Below are 20,805 nucleotides of genomic sequence, written 5' to 3' on the forward strand. Positions count from 1 at the left end.
TAATAACATTCAACACAATGCTTCAACAATGTCAATACAACCCAGATTCAACAGTTCCAGTATAAATCGAATTTCAACAGACTCAAAATACAGTGCAAACCAAATCCCAGCTCCAGCCAGTGATGAGATCTATGTGAAAGAATCATTGCTGCTGGAGCTTTATAGCCTATGCCAAATTTTCAGCCTTTATACCTTCATTGCAATGAAATTTAAAACATTTTCAGTACATACAGTTAAATGTCCCTATAGATATTCATGAAGCATCCATTGAACTCTGTTTCTTATAATGTTAATCTTTTATAATTATTAACATTGACAGAAGTGTGCAAGATTATTAACTTATGTCTATTCTACATGGATAGATAAGCATCATCCATCTTATTTAATTTATTAAGATTTTGTTTTTTGAGCACGACTTGACACTTAACAAATTCGAGGAACAGCTTCATGATAGTTCTTTTGGTATTCCTTACGGTTTAAGTTTTCTCTAAGCTTTGATCACAGTATGTCATCTGCTTTATACTGTACCTATCCAAGACCATTCCTAGTGTTTGTGGTATTCTAATGTTTCCGTATGGATTTTATGATTATGTGTAAAACCACAGACATCTGCACTGTCGCAGAGATGTGAATAGAGGCAGATGGGTATGACAATCCAACTAAAATATTTTAGTATGAAAATCAATCTTATCGTACTTAATGGCTTCTATTTTTTGTTTTTTAGGAACGAATCCACGATTGAGGGCACAACAGTCCAATTTATTTGCACACAGTGTCTTAATGTTGTGACAACATACTTTAATTTGTCTGCATATTGGAATGACTATATTATAATTTATACAATGCATTCTGTTTTTATACCCGTTAGAATTAATTTCGAAGCTGTACTTTCTCTAGTCTTCAAGTTTACGTTATGCAGATCCAATAGCATTGCATAAAGGTGTGAGAAATAGCTAGGCTTCTTTTAAAGAGTTTTAACTTGGTGATACCAAATTTCATGTCTTCAGTGAAAGATCGGGCTATACGGCTTCAACATAAATTGGAAAGTCTTCAATCTGAAATGGAGAGGGTTGTCTACTTACTTAAAATTGCAGACCCAACTGGAGAGGCTTCTTTAAAACGAGAGACACAGTTGTATTCATTGAACACAGGGCAGTCTCTGTCAGTTTCAGTTGGTAAACCTATCAACAAAAGAGCTTCTTCAGACCAGAAGAATCCTACAATATTACAAAAAAATTATGATGTTGAAAAAATAAATTCTGAAGACAAAATATCATTGTCAAACAGCAGTGGCTGATGTTAAGGTACTTGAACATGATAAGAATACTACTGTGGGTATTGTTAAAGAGACGTCAGCTGTAACGAAGCCACGATGGCTTGGGGCTGTGCATGATCCAGAAGACAAGGTGCAGAATCAAGGGGACTTTATCAGTCCAGAGAATGTGTCTGATTCAAGTGAGTTTGTTGCCTACAAAGATAGAAGAAAGGCACAGATTACAAGCAGCAAAGAAGTAGAGATATCAGCATCTGTTCTAGAAGATGCAGAAGGCCTTGTGCTGAGGAAACCAAAAGAAATGGGTCAGAAATCTAACACTAGAAAAGAAAACAGGGAAGATGAAAAGAATCAATGTGGGTTGCCATCTACTACTGGAGTGGATACAGAGACGTCTGCAGCGGATGCTGTTGCTTTATTGCTGAGGCATAAACGAGGCTTTGCTGCTTCAGATGATGAGGACCATAGTGAAGAGCCAGAATTACCAAGTGGCATTGCACATGAACCTCAGAAAAAGAAAAGCAGAAAGCTTGGACCTGAAAAGCCAGGTTTTTTAACACAGCATGGCACAGATTATGATGTATGGGTTCCTCCTCAAGGTAAATGTCATGACAACACCCCTACTAGGATCTTTAGATTTATTTATTCTTTCTGAAGCACCAGGTCCCTCTTAAAATTGTTATTGGGTGTAATATCATTCATGTTATTTCGGTTGTGCATACTACCATAACAAAACATATGGAAAGAATGATAAATATCTCATATCAATATGGCAAAAATACATCAGAGCACCAGCCCAAGGTTGGGAGCCCATGAATTCATACACATACCATACCACTCTCTCTTGTAGATCATGTCACATTACAAAGTTTAGATGACCCTTTTACAGTTATGTGCTAGTATTATTACCTTTAGTAATAATGACGAACGAACTTAGAGAGTATCAGGTTTGATCATAGAAAAACCAACACCTTCATTCATGTAAATCACCAATCAATTGTATTTATTTACTTTTATTCGAAATTAAAACAATCAAATATAAAAATGAGATTTATACTCCAGATGTTGCCATGTGGAATTGTCTAGACTTGTAGTGGAGTGTGCAATGTCCAGTTTAGTGGATGCAGTAGTGTAGTTGAGTTGGAGACCATGCATGCATTAACTATTTTTGGAGTTTTGTCCACTTGCCCTTGTGGACTTTGCTTGTATTACACAGAGTTGACTTGTACAGCAAGAGGGCACACTATTTGAGGTGGATACATGTAGTTTATTTTGAACTCAGCCTTAAGTATTTAGGTGCAGTTGAGTGCACCTTCCATGTGGTTTTATCCACTTACATCTGAAGATTATTGTGCTTGACATGAGAGACTACTCCTGTGCCAGTTCAGCTTGAGGTTTTGTTAAGAGTTTGCATGAATCATTGAGGTGGCTAGGAGTGTGCACAAAGTGAGGTGAATATGGTGGATCCTTTGACTATGCATGCATACTATTAGTTTTAACAAGAAAAACCACATGTAATGTTCCAACTTTTGTGAGTGCAAAATTCACTAAGTAGTAAGGAGTTTTGCCAATTTTTGGTGATATTAAATAAAAAAGAGAAAATATTATTTTGTGGGAGAAAAGCGGAAATTATTATTCTAATGAAGAATGGCGACAAAGTAATATTTTATTAGTGGAAAGTGGGGACCACCAAGGGAGGGAACTAGCAATTATAAATAGAGCTTGGAGGCCTCCATTTGGTATCTTTGATCATTTGACAATTCAACATTAGTTCTCTTCAGCTGCTTAGCCAAGACAACTGTGTTCATCAGCACAAGGAATTTCTGAACGGGAATTCCACCCTCATTTCGGAGAACTTCAAGTATCTCCCTAGTGAGGCAATTTAGGGAGCTCAATTTAGAGTTTCCATTGGACATATTTGCAAGTTATTTCAGCTGGGCTGAGTCGAGAGAATTCTTGGGGATGAAATTCTACATTTCTGGAAGTGCACAGGGGTTGGAGGAATAGAGGTTGAGGAGAGATAAAGGTCGGAGATTGGAGGTATTCCTCAGGGGAGAATTTAGCCAAAGTTGGGAGAGATTTCTTGTGGTGGATTTTGGCTTAATTCAACAGTATTAGTTTTTGGGGCGTTTTTTGGCCAAATTGGGAAATTTACACTTATTGGGGGTCACCAGGGATTGGTGGATTCAACCAAAACCTTTTCTGGGTTTTTGTGATTTTATTGAGAGGAGTCTATAGATAATTTTACAGAATTTTTCGGGTGATATTCAGACCTAAAATCCTAATTCTTATAGCAGGGTGAATTGCTAATTAGCTGGGGTATTTGCACCATTTTGTGGGTTCGACTTTGGCTTAGAGATAGGCCAAACCCTTTTTGGGTTTTGGGCAAAGATCACTCTTCTAATTTTATAGGATTTTCTGGGCACTCTAGATTGGAAAAGTCAAGGGGTGAAGTCAAGCAACAGTTTTGGAGCAGCAACACAGTTTTCTAGAAGAGCTTGCTATTATAGTTGTTGAGATTTCTCGTATTCATCACCTGGTGCTTGTAGCTTGCCTTGTGCAAGCCCAGGTGCATTTTTCTCCAAGTCATTTGTACCACAAAACTATTATTAATAAAATCTTTGCCAAATTGTGGATTTGGAGATATTTCTAGTTTATGTTTATGCACTTTTAAAAAAATTTGTGTTATTATATTTGCATGACTTTGTTATCATTGTAAAATTTCCATTAGGAACATTACAATGGTATCAGGGCATGATCTTGGCCAGTTGTGGGGAGGCTAGCAAGATCATGGAAGAGTTGATGAGGTAGAGCCAACAATTGGTGAGGCATAACCAACAGATTCTAGAGGGAATGCAACGACTAATACATAACCAACACAAAAGCCAAGTACATACACATGCATCCCAACAGTACAACACCCACACATATGGTCAGTTTGACCATCCTACCATGCCTCATTCCTTGGATGAACAGGAGAAGGAGAAGTATAGTTCAAGGGTTGGACCATCACGTAGAGATGGGCAGTTAGACGATGAGACCCAGAGGCGATTTTGCTAGTGGAGACCTGGTTTTAGACATCATGAAACTGATGAGGAGGTCGAACATGAGGCTGAGGCCAAACAAGGTTGTGAGGAGCACGTAGATACACATAGAGTGACACAGGAGCCACCCTTGTGGGAGTTTCCTTTGGTAGACCCAATTGACACATTGGTGGAGACAGTTGGGCACACACCCATGGGACCATCCATTGACGAGGTGCCAGTAGGCACAGAGGTAACCAGATTTGTGACAGTGTTCCCAGATGATAGCTACATACAAGAACATGAAGAGCACCTTGAGAAGCGCGAACTAGATGAGGATGTTATGCTTTAGGAGGTATCTGTGGTGGGGCAGCTCGAGACTCATGTTGATTCCATGGTGGAGGAGGATGTGCAACCATCCTTTGGGCTAGCCATTAATGAGGGGAAACATAGAGACTGCACGTTGGGATTTCAACACAGTTCGTTTTAGAGGCACATTGACGAGATCTACAACGCTATTATCCCACCCTTATGCATTGGATTGAGGGAGGCAACATTGTTTAGACATACCCTAGGGGATGGTCAGGTTAGCAGGACTGAGCGACATGAACTGAGTATGACACTGCCTCATCTTGGAGGGCTTGTTTCTTCCACAGGAGATTGTACATTCGATCCCTCCTTTGGGTTGGGTGGCGAGAAGTACTGAGCTGGTACTCGATGGAGCAGTCTAGGCGGTTAGATACATCCATGGCCACATTTCAGCAGAGGCCATGGATAACCAGAGAGACTCGAGGGCCAGACTGTTGTTGGGATCCAGATGGGATTTCCCATCACATCATAGAGCCGTTAGGTGACGGTAGTAGCTACGTGATGGATTCGACATTTGGGAGCACACACATTTTCAGATCTCCATCAGAGCCTGAGACAACACTAGTGACAAGATGGTTTGACAGGGAAGCAGACCAATTTCATGAGTTGTCTTGGCATATTGATTGTGCATGGAGTCACGGGGTGATTAGCCTACTCCGGCAAGAGCTGGTAGAAGGTGGCTTCGACAACCCACCAGACAGGGCATTACATGGAGACGATGCTCTCTCAATGGTATATTGGAGACTGGAGCTATTGGGGATAGACACAATAGTGTCATTCCCATTGGCATGTGAGGAGTCAAACCACTCAGGTCTTTCAGGTAGATGGGGAGATGTAGCCCACATCATGGAGAGATTACTAGCAGAGTGGTGGATGCGTTTGCACATGCAAAATGGCATATGATACAGGGTGGTACGACAGTAGGCAGTGGTACCCAGGGGTGCACAAGGATATGCTGTAGAGTCCTGTCTTATGCAGAGGGATGTGACCTGATGCATATAGAGCCAATTTTAGAACCTAGCATCCAGTGTTGTATATAGGTATGCAGTGATGAGTAGTGGCCTGCAGAGGAGCATGGAGATGCATGGTTGTTTGATGTAGCATGTTGATTTGCATTGAGCGACTCACATCGCATCACGTACATGTGGGGAGAGCCAGGTACAACGACACAGGTAGGATACGAGACGATACAGGATGGTACATCAATAGCACGGGGTATCCAGTGGTGTACAAGGATAGGTTGCAGGGTACAGTGCCAGGTTGAGGACTACAAGGATACTCGGTGGGATGCATGGGCATATGGTGCTGCACAACAAGGTCTTGGAGGGTTGCCTCCAAGGAGACTTATGGATGGAGACACCGGGCATACCTTTGGGTGTACTTCACCTAGGATCGACGGGGATGTAGATGAGCGATACTTGATGGTATCCATGGGGACTCACATGCTTGTCCCTCTTATACATCACTTACAGGCACAAATGATTTGCCTGTTGTCCTTTGACACTTTGGGTGTGAGCAGCTGGGGATAGGGAGCTCACCTGAGATATTAGGATGACATTCAACACACTAGGGGAGAGACTTCTCAGTGGTGGCATTGGGTCGGTGCACAAGTTGACAACCACAGGTTGGGGGATGAGGTGATCATCTGCAGGGGTGGCATATCATTCATCAGTGAGCCTACGCTTGGGGAGCAGGTCACAAGGGAGACATGTGTCACTCTTTCCACAAGGCATGTCAAGACCATGCATGAGCAGAGGATATTGTGTACGATTGAGGCAACTTTCCAATATGTGTCCAACCTCCAGACATTGTATTGGCACATTATCGAGAGGGTGGATGGAAGACTTAGTGGTGATGGTTGGCAGGAGTGGGATGGGTTTGCATACATTGAGTTGATTGCGAGTATCAGATACCCATCTATTGGCTACCTTCAGGGGGTAGTTATTTGGCACATGTGGCTTCCAACAGTCATCGATACTACGCAGTGGCAGGCATAGGGCAGTTTAGCATGCATCAGATTAGTTCATGATATATGGGGCCTATATGTCAGTTTCATGCAGGGATTAAGGACGAGGAATAGGCAAATTCCAGTAGTTGTTAGAGCTATGCCGCAACAGGTTGTTGAATTTTCTAAGTCTATCCGTTAGAAAATTAACCTGTATTCTAATGGTTTATTTCTTCTACTTGTTTAAATTCGAACAAGTTATTTAATACATTTAAATACCGAAATAAACAAAATACAGTCACAACATCTACAGATCATCAACTGAAAGAAAACAAGCACACAAGTGACACCGTTATTTTTGGACAAATGTCCCTAGAAAAACCTAATGCGGGAAAACCAGTGCAGCGATTCAGAGTGTTATATTGTTATGCAGTCTATCTGAGTACAACAGGGTGCCTAACCGGCTCACCTAACAAAGAAAAATATACGGCAACAATACCTCTATATTCGGATGCAGGTATTCAGAAAACCTGTCCCATGAAACCCTCTCTAGCACAACTGAAGCTCAACGTTGGCCCTTCTAGCCTTTGCGTCAGCCTCCTGTTGACCTGCGTCAGCACCAGGATCCTCTGTGTTAGCCCTCTGAGGCACTGCGCAGCTTTTGGGACCCTCTGCATCACTCCAGTAGCCTCTGTGTGGATGACGCAAACCCTTTGCCTCTTCGTTGTCTCTGTTGGGCTGTGCGTAGCCTGGACTGGGTGCTGCTCTCGCTTTCTCTGCTTCTGCGTTGGTCTCCCAGTACTGTCTCTATTTCTCTGCCTCGTACTCACTGCCCCTCGCTGCTGATCACTAATTCAACTTTGCTTAGCAACCCCGCTCTAGCAAAATGAATGACTGATCACTCTGGTGTCTTCTCTAACTGACCCTCAAGCCTCCTCTTATAATTTTCTCGTTGGTCCTTCAACGGTCGAGATTACATCTCTAATCAACAACTAAGATTAGATTTGGCTAGATCCATGATGTTTGGAACCTTCTAACCCAGTTTTATATTAATACCCATTAATATTTTATTTTTCCTAAGTTTAGACTTAGGAACTCCATTAAAAATATTAATTATTTTAACATCTCCCGGGTACAATCTGTCCAAACCATTTTTGGGCCTTGTAGATCTCATGTGTTGTAGCCTCTCCACCAATTTTCATGGCTAGAGCACATCCGATGCTACCCCAAACCAACACATGTCTAGTTATGGGATCTAGGGATTGAGTTGTTTGATAGGGCACTCCATTCTATGATGAGTAGGTTCATGGGAGAAAGTGATCTAGTTCACCTTGGGTGTGACGTATGGGAGACTGTTGAAACTTCCATTGTATGGCGAGGTAGAATTATCTTGTTGCTGCTCAAGATTGAAATTGATAGTGGATGGGTAGACAATGACATCATGGAGATGTTGAAAATAGCAACAAGAAATGCTAAAAATAGCATTGCTATAGATAGCATTTCAGGATATATTCCAATTTTAATTTGTATTTGAATTAAAATTGAGAATTAAAATTCGAATTTAGTCTCATCAGTTGTTACTTCATTAATTCATCTTGAGTTAATTAGTTGGTGAAATTCAAACATGAAGTCTTTGTGAAGTCATGCAACAATTATCCCTTTGATTGAGGAATTTATCCCTTAATTAAGGAGATAAGGATGAGTTGTATTTGAGTTGTAATTAGCTAGCTCAGTTAACTGAGTTAAGTCCAGTTAAATTAGTTCCAAATAGTTTGTGGAATTATTGTGAGTTCAGCCAGTTATGCATGCATGCATGCAACTAGTGTTCTTTAGATAACTGAATATTCTCTCATAAATAATTCATGCATGTCAGTTCAGACAAAGACCCATTTGAGATTAAAGATAGGGACATTGTACTATCAGTTGGAGGAATTTTCCTATAAAGGAAACTCATCCATGTAGAAGGAACAAGGTTCCTTGAGGATTGCGCAATTTTATAGTGTGTAAGAGCAGTGTTCCACTTGGTTGAAGGTGAATCATCCCAGAGGAACAACGCAAGGGAATAGGAGGCTTGGAGGACAGAGGAGGAGGCATATGTGTTGTCTATTCTGTCTATGAGCAACAGTGAGAGATTGTACTGAGAGCTGGATAGCTGTGAGAGCTAAAGCTTTGTGTAATTTTGATGTATTTCCACCTTGTATGATAATACAAATAGCGGGGTTTTTAGCTCAGGCTTTCCCCAGAGTATTCTTTTGTGTTTCGTGTGCATGATTTCTTCTTCTCTGTTATATGTGTTCTGTTTGATCTTGCTCAAATCGATTAAGCTTCCGCAAGTTTGATAGTAGAAGTAGATTAAGTATTTTGCTTTAGTACATTGCATAATCAGATTAATCTACAGTGAGAATTTCTACAGGAGATGCTTGGGCAGGATAAGCTTGGCCTTCATAGATATTCCACCATCAGGTTTCGGGAGGGGAGGATACAGTCTGAGCATGGGAAGTTTGTCATAGTCAAAGTGGCGCAGCGTCAACATGGTGGCACCCTCTTGAAACTAGCATGGGATCCGGGTACAACAAGATTTGGCAGTTCATCTACCCTCAAGGGTAAGCTGCTTTCTACAGGGGGATATCATTCAGATATTCCATTGGAATTTGGTGATTCGCTTTTTACATGGGGATCGTCACTAATATGGCAGGATGTTCAACAACGAGTGGTTTAGTGGCACATTTGGGACCCTGGCATTGGTTAGGCCAAAGTTTGGAGCAGCAGGATATTGATTGAGAACAAGCAATTTTTGGCGGGGACGACTGTAATGTTCCCAATTTTTGTGAGCGCAAAATTCACTAAGGATTTTTGCCAATTTTTGGTGATATTAAATAAAAAGGAGAAAATATTATTTTGTGGGAGAAAAGTGGAAATTTTTATTTTAATGAAGAATGACGACAAGGTAATATTTTATTAGTGGAAAGTGGGGACCACCAAGGGAGAGGACTAGCAATTATAAATAGAGCTTGGAGGCCTCCATTTGGTATCTTGATCATTTGACAATTCAACATTAGTTCTCTTGAGCTGCTTAGCCAAGAGAACCGTGCTGTTCAGCACAAGGAATTTCCGAATGGGAATTCCACCCTCATTTCGTAGAACTTCGAGTGTCTCCCTAGTGAGGCAATTTGGGGAGCTCAATTTAGAGTTTCCATTGGGCATATTTGCAAGTTATTTCAGCTAGGCTAAGTTGAGAGAATTCTTGAGGCCAAAATTCTACATTTCTTGAAGTGCGCAGGGGTTGGAGGAATAGAGGTTGAGGAGAGATAAAGGTCGGAGATTGGAGGTATTCCTTAGGGGAGAATTTAGCCAAAGTTGGGAGAGATTTCTAGTGGTGGATTTGGGCTTAATTCAACAGTATTAGTTTTGTGGGGCGTTTTCTAGCCAAATTGGGCAATTTGCACTTATTAGGGATCACTGGGGATTGGTGGATTCAGCGAAAACCCTTTCTGGATTTTTGTGGGTTTATTGAGAGGATTCTATAGATAATTTACAGATTTTTTTAGGCGATATTCGGACTTGAAATCCTAATTCTTATAGCAGGGCGAATTGCTAGTTAGTTGGGGAATTTGCACCATTTTGTGGGTTCAACTTTGGCTTGGAGATAGGCTTAACCCTTTCTAGATTTTTCTGGGTTTTGGGCAAGGAGCACTCTCCCAATTTTATAGAATTTTTTGGGCACTCTAGAGTGGGAAAATCAGGGGCGAATTCAAGCAACAATGTAGTTTTGGAGCAAAAACGCAGTTTTCTAGAGGAGCTTACTATTATAGTTGTTGAGATTTCTTGTATTCATCCCCTCGTGCTTGTAGCTTGCCTTGTGCAAGCCCAGGTGCATTTTCTCCAAGAGTCCAACTCATTTGTACCAAAACACTATTATTAATAAAATCTTGCCCAGTTGTGGATTTGGAGATATTTTTAGTTTATGTGTATGCATTTTTAAAAATTTCGGTGTTATTATCTTTGCATGACTTTGTTCTCATTGTAAAATTTCCATTAGGAATATTACACCACAGGGCTCTTGTACTAAGGAAAGTGGCCCTTTACAATCCTTGTACCTTGCCAAAATATAGAAGACAAAATACAATACTTGTACAAGTTACCTGGTCTGAGATTGAGTATTCTTAGCTCTCATCTGCCGTTAACTATTGGCTGTGCTTTGCCACCAAAACCTACAGCTAGTCTTCACAAGTCTAGCTGCCCACCTGGCAGCCCTTTAGATGTTTTTCAATAGCTACCAACCTTGTTGCCCACTTGGCAGACTTAGCACAATCTCCAGCGACTATATGGTTGCCTTGGCCTACCTCCTTTAGCCTTCAACCCCCTTGTTGTAGCTCTGTCAAGCCTCATCCTTCCCCCTTAGGTCTATGGCAAGCCTTTTCTAGACCTCAGACTACTCCTTTAGCCCACGACTAGCATAGACAGGCCTACGACCAAGTCCTTGAGCCCTTTGCCTACCTTTCTTGCTTTGTTCAGGCCTCGACCTCCTTTTTCTAGCCTGCAGTTGTCCTTAACCAACAGACAGATGCCCTAACAGGCCTGTAGCTGTCTTTTCATTGTTGCAGGTGGTCTAGCACAGCCAGCGGCCTTCTCTACCTTTCAAAAGAGGCCCTACACGGCCTCCTTTTCAACCACAAAAACTCGGCCAGCTTCCTCCTTGGCTGTGGCCTCCTTTAGCATGTATATGATAGTCCTTTGTCCACTCTCTTGCTCCTGTGGCTAGGTCTGTGATTTCCTCATGCTCACACAAGAAGAATACCCTTTCATCTCCTTGTCCTACAAACTTCTCCATTGGTTTCTTACTTATACTTGTCCTTAGGTCTCTTAGGAAGCCCTTTTTTCCTTCAAGAAAATTCCTACACAACCTCAACATTAACTTAGAATTTCTTTGGCCCCAGAACCCCATCACTTTGGGTACAAGGCCCACAACATGGGTGTAAAGCCCACACATCACACTTTGTAGGTGTTTCTTTCTCACAAGTCTAGCATGAAGAACACATGAGAGCATGGCTGCTTCGAATTCGATTCTGAAGCGCGCTCCCTTAAAAAAATGTTGCTCCCTACCTTCCTAGGAGCAACAAGGAAGCGGTCAAGGAGGTCTCGTTTCCCTTTCTCATTCCTCCATTACATGGACATTGAAACCTGCCAAGAATAATCTCCTATAGTCTCCTTGAGTGAGGCGCGCTAGTTAGGTTGGAAATAGCAGCCTTGACCTTTTTATTTTTGATATTGTAGATTAGATTAGATTTGCTTTTATCTTTATTTTATAAGATTAGTATTTCCACTCCCACTTTGTAAGGAAACAAATGTACTTAGTAATCCCATTGACATATTTTTGGTCATCTGTTGGATATTAATAAACTATCTTTTCTTATCCTTGTCTAAGGAAAGAAAACTATGTGTACGAAATACAATGATAAGAATTGCCTACAATAACCCCAGTTATGGTGAGCCCAGTCCTTTTGCCAAGAATAAATTGGATCTATGAAAGATATGAAGGGTAAAATTAGTTTCATGGTTGAGCACCATTCTTTGGTTTAAAATATCAATAACATGCTCAAAATAAACCTCCCAAAATGTACGTGTATCCTCACATACTGCTTAGCTTTTGTTTGGAATGACACTCAAATTGGATAGGATCAGCCTAGCTTTTCTTGGAATAACACTCAAATTGGATAGGATCAAAATTACAAGCATCAACATCAGGATAAAAACAGCACAGTTCCTGAAAACAAAAAAATCGTAAAATCAAAAAAATATTAGTAAAAATTGGCAAACATCAGCAAAATTAAGATATGAGCAAAATATAGGTCAAAATCAGCAAACATCAGCTAGGCTAAAAAATTGCTATGTCACGATCTTTTTGCGATAAAATCGGGATGTTTGCAACACTAGATAGGATAAGGATAGAACTCCCAATTTTGGCTCTGACCATTACTAAAAATAAATCCTGCAGTTGCTCAAAATAAATGTAAGTGGGACACATACCTCTTTGAGTCAAGATAGGTAACTTCTGGAGAAAACATCATCAATAAAATCTTAAAATAAGACAATGGATAAGATACTCTATTCCAAAAATATCTCCTCAAGGTAGCTGGCGTTTACAGGTAAATGTAACTACTCATGCGATAATAGATGCTAAGTTTATACTCCAAACTAGTCCAGGCATGCTCAAATTGTGTCTTGAAATAGTGTACTATATCTAATGGGATAAGGAAAAATTTAATGCCTAAATGTCTCCTCTGTTGGTTTTTCTTATACTAGAAACTGATTTTCTAGTCTTGATAATTACTTCCGATGATTTGTATTCTCAAGTTCTCTTATGTCACTTATATCATTAAGCAATTATACATAGAAAATCTCATCTGTAATGCAATGATAACCATAGGATCATAAAGAGATAGCCAGACACAAAAGAGACACAAGATTACCTTGGGAAAACCCAGCCAACTTTTCTTCTAAAGAGAATTCAATCTTCAACAAAATTTACAATATAAATTGTCTAGAAATTTGTGCCAATTTCCAAGCTTTTAATACCAATCAAACCTGGTCAAATGAGAGAGAATATGTGACTTATTTTTAGCTTAGTCAAATCTGGTTAACAGGCCAAATTTCAGTCTTTGCAACTTCCTCAGAAAATTTGGTCAAACTGCCATAGTTGACCTGTGGTCAACACTGGTCAAACAGGTTTGGTCAACGTCCAGATTTCTGCTCAGAGATTTGGTCAACATTTAATCAAAGCTGCCCAGAATATTTGGTCCAATAAGCAGTCAAAGATTCCTAGTCAAAGCATCTCAGAAAATGCCAAAGTCAACACTGGTCAACGAGTCAAACTTGAGTGCAGAATTCTGTGGTCAACCTTAGACTTCTTCTCCTTTGCACGTGTAAATAGATGACTGATAGCTCTTGAGATCCGAATTGATTTTATGATGAATTGAGGAGGTCGAATGGTCTATTTATATTGTGGTCAAATGAGATGGGTTTTGACCAAGGGTCACACCCATTCACAAGTTGGGCAGACTAGACTTTTCGGGCCTACATGAATGTAATGTTCCTTTTCTAGAGTTTCTTATGACATGGTTAGGATGGACTTTCAGAGTTGGGGACGGACAGGTCACAGGTGCAGGTTGGTGTCATCAACAGGCCCAGGGGGATTTTGGAGGGGTTTTGAAGAGTTTCTATGGGGTCCGATGGCATTCACTTGGTATATTACATCATCCACATAGTTTGCCTTTCGTTCCGGTGCATTCCGACAATTTCAAAAAACTGAGTTATTATTGGGCTTGATTCAATTAATTACATTTAAGGTGGCATTTCGGGAGGAATACATGACAAGTCACAGAACACCTTAGTGTAATAGCTCATTGGAACTGGAACAAGAAGATCTACAGGATGGGATGGTTAGGAATGAATTTCAGTGACTTAAGGAAACATGGTGACCAACCTACCCTTTTCCCGTGTTAAAAAGAATATTTCAATTGAAATAAAATAGGGGAAAGTGCTCCATGATTAAAATAATAATAAAATAGGAGGTTCTAGAGGAGTCCATGAGATCTATAAAAGAGGAGGAGGAGACCATGGGAGGACATCTTGGATTTGTGATTTCTTCTTGTGGAGGGGTTTGAGAACTTGGTTCTCTACTTCAGGAGTAGCCCCAGGACGAAAACCTACGAGTGATCTTGGTGAGAGTGGACGAAAACCCACCTCATCTCCTTGGTGGATTCATGTTAAAAGTGACAACTAGGGCCAAACTCCATGTGGGTCATCTTATTTATGACAGCTGATATTTTTTTTGGATCCCTCTCATCGAGAGGTGTAGGATTGATCTAAAGATCATCCGATTCTGATAAGTATACATGGAGTTATGAATTTATTTTGATTATGGACAAATTGTCAAGTCGGCCAGCAACTTATGTAGGCTAAGAAGCCCAACAGTCATGTCTATTCAACCTCTACGTTTTAGTATAAATAGAAGAGGACTTGAAGTCATTTGTCGCACGCACACTCACTCTTGTGATCTCACTTCATCCTGTTTTGGGTTTGATGAAGATGAGAGCTAGAGGGAGTGCCCTAGGGTATATGTTGCCCTAGATAACATGCCCTAGATCTAAATGCAGTCATGGGAGAATAAGCTCTATGTTGCTCAAAAAGCCAGAAATGCCAGAACTGCCAGAAAAGACGGAACTGCTGGAAATGTCGGAAACACCGGAACTGCTAGAAAAGCCAGAAGAGCTGGAACTTCCAGAAAAGCTGGAACTGCCGAAAAAGACAGAAAAGATAGAAAAGATGGAAAAGTCTGAACTGTCAGAAAAGCCGAAACTGTCGGAAAAGACGGAAAAGCCAAAACTGCCAGAAAAGACAGAAAAACCGGAACTGCTGGAAAAGCCAAAAAAGCTAGAAAAGCTGGAATTGCTGGAAAAGCCGGAACTGCCAGAAAAGCTGACACTGCCGGAGCTGCCGGGGATAACCAAAATTGCCAGGAACAACCGGAATTGCCGGGAACAGCCGAAACTACTAGAATTGTCGGGAACTGCCAAAACAGCCGAAGCATCTATCTCCGAAGGAGAGCAGCGTGCAAGGGCCAACTAACTAACATTGGGACAGTTGTATGGTACATAGTTGCAAATACACCAAGCATGCAATGTTACAACTAGCATCCAAAACTACCGAGAACTGTCAAAACAGTCGGAGCATCTGTCTCTGAAGGAGAGCAGCATGCAAGGGACAGCTAACTAACATTGGGACAATTGTATGATACTTAACAGCAAATACACCAAGCATGCAATGTTACAGCTAGCATGCAAGGGACAACTAGCATGCAACAAGAAGCATGCTAAGGACAACAAGCATGCTAAGGACAACAAGTAAGCAAGGTGCAGCCAACACATAGGTCAGGATGGCAACATGGTGCAGCAATGGCACATAATGCAGTATAGTGATGGGTACAGTCATGATTAATGAAGCATGATGAGATGCAGCATAGTGATGATGGGTGCAACATGGTGCAGCGCGGTGAGGTGAAACATGATGACAAAATGCAGCACAACAATAGGTGAAGGAGTCACCTTGGAGAATTAGTTGAAGCAGCATGTCTTCAACTGATCTCTTGTATCATCATCTTAAAGATGATCTATGCTCTTATCTAGATAGGTCAAAGTGTTGACTTTTGTTGTAAATGTACTATCTCTCTCTCTCTCTCTGCTGAACTATTGAAGAACATATAAAAAGAATTGATCAAGGGTTTCCCCACATTAGGGTTTGTCCCTGGCTAGCACCACATCTTATGTCCTCTTGTCTTGGCTTGTCTTCTACGATTTATATTTATGTTCTATCTGCAGTTTAATTTAATGTTGATGTGATTGCTAATCTGGAAAAGATTTGGAGCTAACTATGAAAATTGAAATAAATTGCTCTAAGCCTAGAACATACCTAAAATTAACAATTCAGCAAGAATTCACAGGTGAAGTGATTGATTTCAGTTCAGTTTTGGGAGGGCTAGCTTCAGCATCCAGAGCAGATTAGTTTTGTAGACTAGATTGTCTATCTCTGCTATTTCAATTATATCATCATGTACACTCTTTCATTCATTTATTATAATACAAGCTGAGATTATTTTTGCTCATTGTGTTATTGAATTGGATGCACTCTACTTGTTATATTTTACGTGGAAATCTATTGTTAATCGAATAGTAATTTTATGGTGAAATTTTTGGTTGAGATAAATTTCTACATAATTAGCAAACTATCCCATTTGGGACATTACAGTGGTATCAGAGCTATGCATTCTACCAACCTGAGGGTTTTTATCAGCAAATCAGATTTCTATTTGGAGGATTGAAAATTCTTGTCCTAGCTTCAGTGGCATTATTGACTGTAGGATCAAAACATGTGGCCCTAGTTTCAGAAAATTCCCAGCCATTCGAGCCGTCCATTGGGAGGAAAGCGTTGAAGATTTGAAGCATATATTGGTAGCCCAACGGAAGTGCAAATTTTGGGTACTAATTTCAACAAGGTTTAGATCATTATTAAGAGAACCCAAAAATCATTCTCAGGGTCGAGCCCATATTTGGGTGACTGCATTATTTTTTGAATGAAATCAACAAGACTGAAAGGTCCAGCTATTGCAAGAGATTTGGTCAACCTTTAGTCTAGATCAAATCACCCATTGAGGATCCAGATTTGTCATAAAGGATGAATTTCTTAGATTACAACAATTTGGCTGTTTGAAATGGCGGTGGTGATGATTAGAATTACGAGCCTCGTTGGGACCGATATCTGAGTGTATAGGCCAATGTGGTCTGTTGCTCCTTTACAAGGCGGAAATTAATTATAGATTGGGCCTAATTATATTTCCAGAAGTCGATTTCTTTTAAAATTATCTTAGAAGGGCTCGCGCATAACTATTAAGTATCAGATCGACAGTGGGAACCAGATCTATTCTATTCCGTGCGTAGAGGTGAGAATTGGGCCAAGTATCGTATGAGTTTCACTATTTTTCCTTAGGGTTGAGTTGCCTTTCTTGTAGACAGGAGATCAATGCTATTGGCTGTGGGAATCTTCACAACAGTGGCAGAGGATACATGGGCACTGTGCAACTATTTTATTGAGCGATCAGAGGGCAATGTGTGGACCACCAGAATGTAGAGTTGCTTGCATCGAATCGATCTGCTACAGGAGAATCACCTGAATTCTTCAACCAACCACAATTAAACAAGGAATTAAAAAGGAATTTCATGACAGTGTGGTAACAGGGACCATCACAACAGTATTGAGAGGCCAAATTATCATTCCACGTAAATTGGAAGTCAAAGTCTTCCCCAAATCGTTGAAAATATGTCTACTTGCACAGTGGATTGGACGTTGTGGCATTTAAAGAATCGAATTCAGTTAAACATGGACCGAACCTTACGTTAATCCAAGCATCGGGACAGAACGATAGCAATGGTCGTAATAACCGCTGAGTTAACGTTTACTGTCTGCGCGTATGGAGCAATACATTTTGCAAGGTAATGATATATATGCATGAGTGCAAGTGACTCATTGATGGCTAGAGGCAATACATACATATTTGCAGGGAGTAAAATTGTCAACAAAGGTTAACAAGAAATTGGTTGCAGACAGTACGTGGAGGCCCTAGTCACTTAATACACTATGCACATAACTGAGTCATGGTTGAGTTTGGTGATCTATGCATGTTGCCTTGAACTGTTCGGTTTTGTGAGCATCAATCACTCATCGTTGCATGGAGGAATCATACTATATGCTGCATCTTTGCGGTCCGTGTTAATGTGCTGGGGTCATTGAATAATAGCATATAGCTTAGCGACTGAAATATAACTTGTGCGTGAGGCAGCCTGAGCATTGAAGCAAAGATAGTCTTGAAAGTGCCCTATAGTTGTGTTGTGCGTTGATGGACAGAGTAACGACAGAGAAACATCCGATAATTATGCCCGTTGTAGGATTCTATGCCGGGAAGCTATAGCAGAGGATCTTCATATTTTTAGCAAAGAGCATTTTACCGAGAAACAACCCAGGTTCAAATATTGCTTTACCCTTGAAATTTATTTTTGCTCTTTCTCTATCCGCAACATGTTTGATTAAAATTTGTCAAAGAAAGATTTAAAATTATTAGTCCCAAACCATGTTCAAGCTGACCTCAACTACTCAGATTTGAGTGTCAGAACAAAGCATTGCATAACTGTTCTTGAGAGTAGCGTATGATTATAATACTCTGAACCAAGGGAAGCCATCTGGTATAAGAATTCCCTCTGGACCAAGTTATAATCCGTATTGTTGCTGCCAAATGTTCAAGATTCGAATCACCTTGGGAGCCGAGCATAGAAGGAAAGCGGTTGAAAGTAGACACCCTTTGGGCCAGCCATTGGTGAGGAGCAAGTAGATGTGCAAGCAGCTTCCAAGGATGTAGTATTTGTAGATATTGGTCATCAAGAGGCATTGGGACGTGACATGACAATGTTGCAAGTGACGAGTAGACCAAAGGACTATGGAACTTCCAGACAGATGAGAGAGGACCTTTTTGAGATGGTTGTGCACCCTTCTTTGTGCTTACCCACTGATGAGGAGTAGATAGGAGCAGTGGCAGCCATCAGAGCTACAGTGTTTCTAGGCAGCAGCCCTCTCCAGGAGTACATAGAGAGGGCGTGAAACTCAGTTTGGCCACTCGTACCCTTTATAGTGAGAGAAGCAGGGTTCTCTCAATGGATATTATTGATTGACCAGGTAGAGCAGCATGAGTTGAGCGTGGACCAACATCAACATAGTAGACTTGTTTCTTACATCAGAGTCCATGCCCTCGATTGGCGGGAGATCATGAGTTGGTATCTTATTGATGGTGTGGTATCCTTAGTCAGGGGCGTAGTAGAGTGGAGACCCCCAGACATGTCAGAGACTACATGCTTCAATTGGCAGTGGGATACAGGTCTACAACTCTTCAATATTCCATCCCGACATCAGGAGAGCAGGATTAGCATTGGATTGAGTCAGGGGTTGGACTGGAGAGAGGTGATGAGTTCGTATGCGGTGGATGGAGCAACACTCATGGTTGGAGTTATAACACAATAGGAGCTGTGGAGCCTTGATACTTGTTCTTGGTGGCATTGGGATCTGCTTAGTCAGAGATTGGTTTGGGATCCGAGCTTTGAGGGTTCCATTCATGGTGGGTTGACACAGAGGCAGAGCATCACTCAATGGTTCATATGGGATCCAGGCATTGGGTCTCAGTTGTGTTGGGCCACCAGATTGGTCGACATGTTTGGATTTCTTGAGGGCAAGCAATCTTGGGGTGGGAGGATTTGTAATGTTCCTTTTTCTGGTGTTTCTTATGACATGGTTAGGATGGACTTTTAGAGTTGGGGGCAGACAAGTCACAGGTGCAGGTTGGTGTCATCAACGGGCTTAGGGGGATTTTGGGGGGGTTTTGAGGAGTTTCTATGGGGTCCATTGGCATTTGCTTGGTATATTCCATCATCTGCACAGTTTGCCTTTCGTTCCAGTGCATTCCGACAATTTCAAAAAACAGAGTTATTATTGGGCCTAACTCAATTAATTACGCTTAAGGTGGCATTTCAAGAGGAATACATGACAAAACACCTTAGTGTAATAGCTCATTGGAACCGGAATGAGAAGATCTACAGGATGGGATGGTTAGATATGAGTTTCAGTGACTTGAGGAGACATGGTGGCCAACTTACCCTTTTCCCGCAATTAAGAAGAATATTTCAATTGAAATAAAAGAGGGAAAAGTGCTCCATGATTAAAATAATAATAAAATAGGAGGTTCTAAAGGAGTCCATCAGATCTATAAAAGAGGAGGAGACCATGGGAGGACATCTTGGATTTCTGATTTCTTCTTGTGGAGAGGTTTGAGAACTTGGTTCTCTACTTAAGCAGTAGCCCCACGACGGAAACCCTTGAGTGATCTTGGTGAGAGTGGACGGAAACCCACCTCATCTCCTTGGTGGATTCAACCAGAATTCATAGGTGCAGTGATTGATTTCAGTTTTGTTTTGGGAGGGTCGGCTTCAGCATCAGAGCATATCAGTTTTGTAGACCAAATTGTCTATCTCAACTATTTCAGCTATATCATCGTGTACACTCTTTCAATCATTTATTATAATACAAGCTGAGATTATTTCTGCTCATTGTGTTATTGAATTGGATGCACTCTACTTGTTATATTTTACATGGCAGTGTTTTGTTAATCGAATAGTAATTTTATGGTGAAATTTTTGGTTGAGATAAATTTCTACATAATTAGCAAATTATCTTGTTTGGAACATTACAATGAAGGCCAGAAATAGTAATTTTATTTTCCATATTTAATCTTCTCTTGGCCCGATTTATGAGGCCAATTTGGCATGCGAGAATACCTCCCGATGCAACAAAAATCAACACTTCCTCTTAGTGAGGGAGGTATTCTCGTGCAATAGATTTTCCTTAGCTGGGAATTCTCTTTCCTTAAGAAAAAATTGATGAGCTTGTCATAATGATGCATGTTTTTTTATCAACATAAATATCCAGGGTGGGTCAAGTTCCTTTATGGCTCCTCAGGCAAATATATCAAACTCCTACCCAAGTCCTTCTAGTATTTAAAGGTGAATTTCATCTATCTCCTTTGGTCGACATAGCCAAGTCCT

The 20,805-nt window shown here is 40.8% G+C and overlaps 1 protein-coding gene across 1 annotated transcript in view; it reads left to right on the forward strand.

Moving 5' to 3' along the window:
• LOC149169188 (SMAD/FHA domain-containing protein) overlaps positions 1-20,805 on the forward strand; it is a 432,141-nt gene that overhangs the window by 402,798 nt on the left and 8,538 nt on the right. The window contains 2 exon segments of the mRNA XM_089428601.1: positions 1,008-1,291; positions 1,293-1,872. Coding sequence (XP_089284727.1) covers positions 1,008-1,291; positions 1,293-1,872 — 864 coding nt within the window.

This window comes from Pinus tabuliformis, chromosome 4_2 (genome assembly GCF_031772625.1).
Source record: "Pinus tabuliformis cultivar Carrire ecotype Pingquan chromosome 4_2, CPIR1, whole genome shotgun sequence".
Taxonomy (NCBI): Eukaryota; Viridiplantae; Streptophyta; class Pinopsida; order Pinales; family Pinaceae; genus Pinus; species Pinus tabuliformis.